This window comes from Salvia splendens, chromosome 15 (assembly GCF_004379255.2).
Source record: "Salvia splendens isolate huo1 chromosome 15, SspV2, whole genome shotgun sequence".
Classification (NCBI taxonomy): Eukaryota; Viridiplantae; Streptophyta; class Magnoliopsida; order Lamiales; family Lamiaceae; genus Salvia; species Salvia splendens.
Genome location: NC_056046.1, coordinates 26,004,821 through 26,014,285, shown reverse-complemented (window position 1 = coordinate 26,014,285; position 9,465 = coordinate 26,004,821). Strand labels below are relative to the sequence as shown.

General features: G+C 38.6%; 1 protein-coding gene across 5 annotated transcripts; it reads right to left on the bottom strand.

Moving 5' to 3' along the window:
• Positions 1-413: 413 nt before the first annotated feature.
• On the bottom strand, positions 414-5,071 carry LOC121769220 (RHOMBOID-like protein 9, chloroplastic). 5 transcript variants are annotated; one of them, XM_042165956.1, is made up of 9 exons: positions 4,804-5,071; positions 4,599-4,680; positions 3,843-3,924; positions 3,380-3,715; positions 3,109-3,283; positions 2,842-3,007; positions 1,819-1,989; positions 1,055-1,209; positions 414-835 (listed from the first exon to the last, which is right to left on the bottom strand). In XM_042165956.1, exons 3-9 carry the CDS (start codon positions 3,904-3,906, stop codon positions 616-618), a joined length of 1,287 nt encoding a protein of 428 aa, XP_042021890.1. In that variant the 5' UTR covers positions 3,907-3,924; positions 4,599-4,680; positions 4,804-5,071; the 3' UTR covers positions 414-615. The 5 variants fall into 5 exon arrangements, 4 of the variants coding, with proteins under 4 accessions (XP_042021890.1, XP_042021892.1, XP_042021888.1 ...); XM_042165958.1 differs by lacking the exon at positions 4,599-4,680 and having other exon boundaries at positions 4,800-5,071; XM_042165954.1 differs by lacking the exon at positions 4,599-4,680 and having other exon boundaries at positions 4,804-5,070.
• Between the last annotated feature and the right edge of the window lie 4,394 nt (positions 5,072-9,465).

The following is a 9,465-nucleotide window of genomic DNA, read 5'->3' as shown; positions in this document are numbered from 1 at the left end:
ATTATACTACATCCAATCAATGTAATTTGACCAAAATTTAATTATACTATATGCAATCAATGTAATTTGAGAGTGATATGACTTTACAAATATAATAAAAAGGGTAATAATAAAAAGGGTAATGTAGTAAGGAAATAATAGTCCATAAGAAAACCGGTTTAAATAAAAATCAGTTCAAAATTCAAGGGCATTTTGTTTATAATTTATCTTTACGGTTAGAAAAAACCATCTAATTGTTATTTTCAAATAATAATGGCATATTGCTGCTACCAATTCATAATGGCATTAATTATATAATACCATTAATTTATAATGGCATTAATTATATAACTGCCAAATATTCAACAAATATTCAAAAGGTCCATAACTAATATATATTTAAAATCTTATCCAAAATTTATAAATATTTAAAATAATGGCCAAAACTCGTGTTTTATATATTGATAGATAAGTATAATTTACAATCACAAGACTCTCACATAGAGTTAGTGAGAGAGTAGATTGTAGCTCTATGTAAACTTGTGAAACTGATGAAAGGCAACCTATCTCTGTGGAGTGTGGATACTAACTATGTATGAATCATGTGATGGAAACATTGATACCAAACTATCCTCATCAAATCAGATCTACTGGAGGTTCGAAGACAAGAGGTAAACAGCTCAAGAGCAACACGAAGAGGGAGAAATACAAAAGGGATTTGCAAGGATCCGAATACCGTCTAACAAATGTGATTCTTTCATGTTGACCTGCTTCTGTAGACGCATCCTTCACTTGCACGATTGGGCTTGTGACAAAGCCATACGATATACCCACAAAAGCTGTGCCAAAGTGCGCCCTGCAAACACCATACAGAGTCATTGTCTTGATCACCACAAACATGTGTTTTTATTCCTATATAGTTTAGAGATACCATCTCTTGATCAGTTTAATGCAAGTATGACCCAAGGCAAATGATACCGTTGGCACAACAAGATTATGCATGACATGACAACGAACTTCAATGAGTCTAACAAGGCATGCTGATGGTGTTCAAGGTAAATGGTAGCTCGAGTACCAGTCATCAATAGGGCTGAAATTGCTTAGGACACATATACAAGCTGTCATGATAATGGCATTCCGAAACATTCTTTCGTAAACATCCCCTGATATCTCATCTTCGCTTTGAAATTGGTAAATAAGCCAAGCTCCAATAATGGCAAACACTGGTTCCTGCATAAGGAAAGTCGGGTTATATATAATGCAGCATGCATGAAAGTTAGAATAACATTGCTAAAACGAAATAACTGAAACTATCGTTGACCAGTTACAAATTAACTCAACCACGAGACTATATGATGCACTGATATAATTTGGTTTGGTAATTGAAAATAACGAGTGTTAGGAAGCAGTTTTATCTTCAGTGTGCGTCATTTGCCTATTTAGACGTGCATTTGGGATCTAGGGTCACACAGTCCATGACAAAAAAGTGAGTAACTGGAAATTTTATAGATTTTTGCTGAATCAAAGCAAAAATATTTTCCATGCCAAGAACCATATGCATAAAATGTATAGAAACTTCTATAGCCATCCGTGACTGATCATCGAATCTCTTAGATCGCATAACTTTGATGTGGAACAAGTTGTTTTTGGCTTTGAACCTGCTCATTTAGTTTCCACAAGGAAGGAAATGCTATGGAAAATGTGTAAGTGCAAAAGTGACTATGCATTTGAAACTTAAACCTCCACTTGATCAGCTGCAACTCTAGAATAATAACAGATGACTAATAAATATGTGAAGACCAACAATATGCAACTGCAAATTTTCAATAATTAGCTTACCGTACCACCAACGGATGCCTCTGGCGTGTGAAGAAAGCTGAATAGGTTTCCAGAAATTCCTCCAAGAGCATATAGCAGTAGGAAGGTGAATGAGCCATATTTTCTGCATACTTCAAGGCCAAAAGTGAAGAGGGCCCTGCTCCCAAGGGCTATGTGAATGATACCAGAATGCTGCAAAGAACTAAGCTTCAGGCAAATAGAATTACTTGTACTGAAAATACTGTAACATAGAAGGGGGACATAACGGAATTGTAGCAAATAGACCATGTAAACTTGCAGAGCTTCAAGTCTAACGAAATCAAGTTCGAGCAATTGCTGCACTTGTGAATCAATATTTTAAATTTGCAAAATTTCTGAATCTAATTCTTTTTAAATCGATAAAATTTAATCATCAAGAGAGATAAATACTGCTGTCCTCCTGCTTGTCTTCTTAAACACGAAGTGTTCTTGTTGCAATATATTAACAGTTAAGGTAGAGTGAACATTGTAATTACTTAACGACGAGAAAACCAAAGAAGGGGTCAATAGCTGACAAACACAAATGTGCTCCTAGCCTCCTATAGTCATACATTTGAGGTACACAATAAAATAGCCCAAGCCACATACTGAGAGTATTGTCCATTGAGTAACATCTCATATGTAAACTGAATATACTTCCATGTTTGCGATAGTTACAGATAGATTTAAATAGCTAGCATTTCAGGTTTCAAGCACATAGTTTTAGCAGAACAAAACCAAAGACAAAAACTAACATGAAGCCCTAATACAAGAAGAATAAAGTGACAATAGGAGGTTAACATGTTGGCCTTTTTTTTGCAAAACCACTTTTTTGGAATGTCCAAAATTTTATTCTCTAGTCTATACGAAACATTTTAAAATTTCAATTTCAGTTATCTAGGTTCCTGCATCTAAAATATTAATTTATTCACAGACTTTAATCTAATTGTTTTCACATGAATATTTGTCAAACGGAACTAAACTAATTACAAAATTGAAGCACGAACCAAGTCATCAATCTTGTACCAGAAAGATAGGTGTCACTAGTCTCCACCACTCTCCCTGTAGAATCAAGTTATTTATCTTCGCTCCATAAACCGTGGGCAGTGAAAATAGCTCGAAAGTAGAGCTCTTTACTGGAGTGGCAATCTCAAAGAGGAAAACTGCTATGTTTATTGACACCAATACACCACTGCATTAATGAAATAATTATTTATAACAAAGAAGTTAATATGAACCTTGGTGTGTAATCAGTACAGTGCAGCAGTTAGACGTGAAGGGAACGCATATTACATTAAATAGAAATCAGAGGCATCAATGGAAGATTGTTGTTTGCCTTCAGTATTGGCAAGTGTTATTCCCTTATAATTTTTAAATGACATCTCTCCAACCATTCCGAGGTCCTTCCCCGCTGAGGTATCTACTGACTCCTTTGTGTCTTTGTTAAAAATGGTTTCTGATTCCACCTCTGAAAACAGGAAGATAAAAAAGAGGAAACAGTTACTAAATGATCAGCATTATCTTGTTAGAACAAATCTTTTTTGTGTTATGACCATATTACCACCTTTAATTTTGACAAGATAATTCTCTAGAGATCTGAGTCCATTATCTGCTTTGACATCATCAATTTCACCAAATGATTCACTCATCTCCTTGGAATCTCTTGAAGAGGGCTGTTTTGTGTAGTCGTGAAGCTTTTCAAGAAAAGAATTCAACGAACTCAAATGCTCCAGAGAGGAACTCGTTGCTTTTGTAACTATGCAATATTTTTCCATTCGGTGATTCCTGGTAATGGAGGGGCATAGTAAGCCTTCTTGTTTCCTCGGAGGCAGAGATGCTTGAAGCATGAGCTCATCCACTTTCGTTCCAGTTTCACATTTCCACCTGTTTCTTTTTATAGCTGGAAGGAAAGCATCACATGAGACAAGCTCCCACTTACATAAATATTGCATGTTGCAGAATAGAATTAATAAGAGCTGAAGGAAGTAAAATCACAAATAAGTCCGTCTTGGTTCTTTCCCTAATACCTTTTGCACATAAGAGATTATTATCTGTACAGAACAAACTACGAGTCCCCGAAACTGACGCCATGTATATCTGAATCAATAACTGCAAGCATAAAAGAATTTGTTAAAGTTACATATACATATATTCTGCTAAGATACCCAAACAGTGTAATGAACTATTCAACAGCCATCAGTTTTTCAGAGCAATATATGAACCATAGTAACAAACTCCAAGGCAAGAATTTCAGGTGAATACGTGACGAGAACAAAAACAAATTTGCAGCATTTGATCCATACATAACTCACTTTGAAACCAGCAATAAAGACTAAAGAGAGGCTCTGATCACCAACGAATTAACATCCGAGGATGATTTTAAAAACATCGCACCAGCCAGAATATATGAATCTACAACAAATGTCAGACATCTTAAACAAGATATACGATGATAGCACTATCGAGCAAACAACATCCTTTATGCAATTAACAACCAAACGAAGAAACCAAGAACCCAGCAACCGATCCGTCGTATTCTTTTTTGGAATGTCTCAACTAAGTTGAGTCATTTTCTTTTTTGAAAAAAAACAAAACATCCAATCACTCTTAGTTGATTCCATCACCTACTTTACTCTTTCTTTATCTTTCCTACTTTATTCCTCTCCTTGCCTTTTCAACACAATTTCTTAATCTCCATGCCCAAAAGTATTGACTCAACTTAGTTGGGACGAAGGGAGTGTGATTTATCATAATTGTTAAGTTTCTAGTCGGCTCCAACACACCTTTTACATGATCTTAGCTCTTGCAGCTTTACAAAGTCACGACGGCAGTTGCATAAAACATGGTGCATGGGCTGTAAAATAACTACAGTATAGAAAACTTGTGAGACTTATCGTATGCAAACATCAAACATAACCCCAAACAAATTTTGGTTGAGGCATTTCAACAAACAGGTAACCTACCACAGCAATTATTCCCCGTACCTACCTTAAATTGTACTAGGAGGAAACAAGCGAGGGAGAAACGTGGTTCACAGATTGTAGGAGATCCCAGACCCCAGAGAGTGTAGCTTCATAAAAAGCAAGTTTGAACTCAAGTCTGTGTGCGTACTTGTGAATATCGGAGTGATGGACAAGCACGGAATTCTGCCTTATCATCGCTTCACCCAATCATTTTTCGACACGTGTACGACTTAATCCAACAGCCACTGCTTTTCTTTCTACGCGATCTTGTGGGCCCGCCGAGTCATCGTCTAGCTCCTCTCTCTCAAGATTCTCAGCAATCAACATTTTCTCAGTTCCGCTTGGATTTTACTAATATTTATGTAAGTATCATTCATTTTAAAAATATCTATCACTTAAAATGGGGGCATAAATAATTGAATTTGGATAGAATATATGTATCCTAATAATAGAATAACTGATTATCATCAGCGACTCTAAAATATTAAATTTTATAATCTTATGAGTCGAACTTGTAGATAATATAAATGGATTACAAAAAATTTACTCCCTCAGTCCCCAAAAGATTAATATAAAACTTATGTTGGTTTTTGAGTTTGGCTTGAAAGTGATACTCGCTCCATTTTATAGTAATGGAGACATTTCTTTCTGTCACGGAGAGTAAGAAAAAAGTGTGCAATGTATTAAATAAAAGATACTATAAAGAAGGAGAGAGAAAAAAATAGAGAGAATAATCTCACAACGATGACTTATGAATCTCCTTTAAATTCTTTCTGCATGGTTGATTAGGCTTGCTTTGAGGTAGTCACCGTTGCGATTCTGGAGAAGATGTTGTCTTGGACCGCTTGTTGGATGATCGCCAATGCCTTTGAGTCTTTCTTCTTATTCTCCCATAATCTGTTCGCCTCGTTGGAATCCCTGTTCTACAAAGTCATATAGATCTTGAGAACTTCAGTAGAGTCTGCATCCGAATACTCCAGTATTCGTAGCCTTCTCCTTTGCAGACTGGTATGAGTGGTTGCGCAACATTCATCGAACTCCTATTACCGGCGATCGTTATTGAACCTGACTTTAGATGCCACAAATGTTGGAACTGGAAAGCAGAGAACAGAAAAACAAAAGAGAGAGAGAGAGAAAGAGAGAGAGAGAGAAATATTCATATGCAAAGTACTCATTCCGTTCTATAGTAGTGAAAGCGTTTCTTTTCAGCCGAAATTTAAGAAAAATTGTGGTAAGTGAGTTAAGAAAATGAAGAATAAAGTAAGAAATGAAAAAGGTAGAAAGATGAACAAATAATAAAATAATACAGAGTAAGAGTAAGACAGAAGAAATATGTTGAGTTTTCCTAAAAAAATGAAATGACTCATCTATTATGAAATGTACCAAAATGGCAAAAGGACTCCGATACAGCGGAACAGAGGGAGTATATCATAGGAAGGAGTTGGAAGAATCTATTAGAAGTCAGGAGACTGAGCCTGCAGGAGATTTGGATTTCGCGACGCAAGAGTAGACTACCCCGACACCGTCGTCATCGATCAAGAAGAGGAGGTCCTCGCGTCGAATGCGGCCGCCGCCAAGGTTTGTCAACTTCGTGTCGCACTAGCAGTAGTTATTTCTTTTATTTTCTTTAGTTAATTTCCTTTTGAATTATTGAAATTTTGAAAAATTCAGTCAATTGGGCTTTAAGATCCTTTACGGTTTTCTTTGTTGATTATTTCCCTAATCGAATAGTCGAATAAACCCTAGGGTCCTTAGATTATAAATAGGCTTATGTTATCGTTTTCGTCATGATTGAATAATATAATTTTGCCTATTTCCTTGTTTATTTTCATTCCTGCAAACCCTAGTCTTGGTTGTCGACGGGAAGGACTCCCGAGACTTATATTATCCGTTATTGATACGAACGAGAGGTCCAAGGCCCGGGCTGGCCCGAGCACGACTCCCCTTAAGCTGCCCGGGAGGCCCGTCACGAGATCTATGAGACAAAAGCTTCGGGAGGGCATTTTAAGCTTCATCGGGAGAGCAATGGAGGAGGAAGACGGAACGCCCGGTCGGGCGAATCCGCTCCTCCAAAACGCCCGATTGGGCGTTTGTGCGCTGAGTGTCGTCCACATTCCAGAGAGTTCGCCCGGTCGGGCGAACTCACCCTCCCAAAATGCCCGACCGGGCGTTTGACAAAGCCGCGGCGAGTCCAGAGAATTCGCCCGACCGGGCGATTTCACATGTCCAAAACGCCCGGCCGGGCGATTCAACTTTTGTAGCCGAATTTCTTATGTTTTAACCCTTTGTCTTAGGATTCCAACCCTAGGTATAAATACCATTTTGTAAGACTTTAGTTGGCAGACTTTGATGAATGAAATTATGAAGACTCCTTTGAGAGCATCTCCCTTGTGAGATTTTTATCCAAATTCCTACATGTTAGGTTGCTTGGTTTATATTTAATAGACTAGATCAAGTATAGGTATGCATTTATGGTTGTGTAGTCATGAATGTGGAGCCAATGGAGTATTTGCTTTGGATGAAAGTAGTCTAGGATTGCCTTCATCTTTTTGAGGGAGGTCATAGGTTCCCAAAGAGGATTCCTCCCTCTTTACACTTTCTTCTCATCTCTTTTCTCTCCATCAAAATCCATTTTGAGCCTAGTTTTTGTGGCTAGCTCAACTATCTTTGTTTATCTTAACTAAAAATTGGAATCAAACACTAGTTTGGGTATTTTTTGGGCACATGGAAGGATTCCCTCACAAGGAACATTATCATTTGGTATCAGAGCCTAGGTGCCTACCAAGTGTTTGATTTTAAACCTCTATGAAATTTCATTTTCCTTGTTTTTCCTTATTTCTTTTGTTTTAGCCTTTGCTTGTTTATTGATCAATTGTTGTAGGTTTGAGCTGATTTTTGGTGTACATGAACCTTGAGATATGAACTATTTTCCTGAAAAATCTCAGCCAAAAATTCCATCATTTGATAGGTCAAATTAATGTGTGAAGTTGCTGCCCTGTTTTGTGCCCTAGTTTGACAGATTTGGGGAAAACATAAAATCGAGGGTCTTCTCGAAAACCTGCTATATTGGGGATATTTTTCCCTCATTCTAAACCCTTTAATCTTGTTATCTACTGAGTTTCATCAATTTTGGGGTTGGGTAGCCATATCAAAAAAATTCCTAAAGATCAGCCAAGAGTTACATAAATTTTCAACTCAACTAAGTTTGTTTGTTAGCTTCCTTAGGCATTGAACCTTACTTTCACATGCTTGATTGGCTTTACTTGCTTGGTTATATTGCCTATGTGTATACCTTGATTGATTTGTCTTAGCACTTGCATTTAGGAAGTTGGATATTGAGAGTGAGTGAACCTAGCCCTCACTATATTCTAAGCCTTGTTCCGAGTGACATTAGTGAGTGAATTGGGGGTGGGATTACCCATTGGGAAGTGAGTTCTTACTAAAATCCCCCCTTCTTGTGTGTGTGAGTGTGGATTTTACTAAACCCTAGGACTAGATCCTAGTTTATTTTTATTTCTTATTGTAGGTACCATTGTGAATGCCACCTCGTACTAGATCCATCACGATGGGGGATCTGCAACCGGGTGCAAGCACGAGTCTTAGTGTGGCGGGGGATGAGTTGAAAAGCTTGATGGAAAAAATTATGACGGCTTTGAGAGATCTAAAAGAAGGCCAAACAACAATGCATGTCACTCAAGATGCTATGTTCGGGGATTTGAAGGAACTCAAGGAGAACCAAGTATCCATCCATGAAAACCAAACTTTTCTCCACGACGAGCTCAACGCTTTGAAGGCCTTGCGACTATCAAGGTCAAACACCCCTAGGAGCAATCACACACATCATGATGCCTCCGAGGGGAGTAATGGAGAGGAAGAACCCTATGGTTGGTACGATCATAGGGGGCGTGGAGGACAAGGAGGAGGACGGAATGAGAATAGGAATGGTAGGTTTGGGAACATGATGGGCGGACGAGGGAATGGAAACATGGGGGACCATGGGTGGGATGGTAGGTATAGAAGGAAGAGAAACTATGAGGAGGCGGAGATGGAGCCGAGGTATGATGATCCCACCAAATCTATCAAGCACACATTTCCCGAGTTCCACGGCAAGTTTGATCCCGAAGCCTACTTGGAATGGGAGTCCCAAATGGGCAAAATTTTCTCACTCCATAACTTTTCGGAAGGTGATAAGGTGAAGGTGGCCATAGCCGAGTTTCGTGGCAATGCGGATACATGGTGGAATGATACGATGAGGAGGAGAAGGATGGTTAGGGGAAGAGAAGTGGGATCGTGGGCGGAGTTGTGTGAGCTCATGAGGACTACCTTTGTACCAAAGTCCTATTTCTTCCGACTTCGAGGGGAGTTTCAAGATTTGAAGCAAGGGACGAAGAGCGTAATGGAGTACTACTATGAACTCCTATCATTGATGAGCAAGGTAGGGGTGGAGGAGCGAGAAGAGGCGACTCAAGATCGATTTATCCATGGTCTTAACATCAACTTGAAGCACAAGGTGCAAGTGGCAGCATTAAGGGGAATTTCCTTGGATGAGGTGATTGGGTTTGCCGACACTTTTGAGAGGCAGAGTAAGGAGTTGGTTTCTAGCCGGGCTAAATGGGCGTCTAGCCAAACCGGAGGGACGGGGACTAGTAGTGGAGCGCTCCCAGCAAGAAGGTGGAAAACACGGCTA

What these genes read in the sequence shown, in the direction of transcription:
- LOC121769220 (XM_042165958.1), bottom strand. Translation starts at nt 3,906, where the DNA reads ATGGCGTCAGTTTCGGGGACTCGTAGTTTGTTCTGTACAGATAATAAT. An exon ending in TAGTGACACCTATCTTTCTG is followed by an intron (nt 1,990 to 2,841) that starts GTACAAGATTGA and finishes AGTTCTTTGCAG; the next exon opens with CATTCTGGTATCATTCACAT. An exon ending in TTCAGCCCTATTGATGACTG is followed by an intron (nt 836 to 1,054) that starts GTACTCGAGCTA and finishes TGGTGTTTGCAG; the next exon opens with GGCGCACTTTGGCACAGCTT.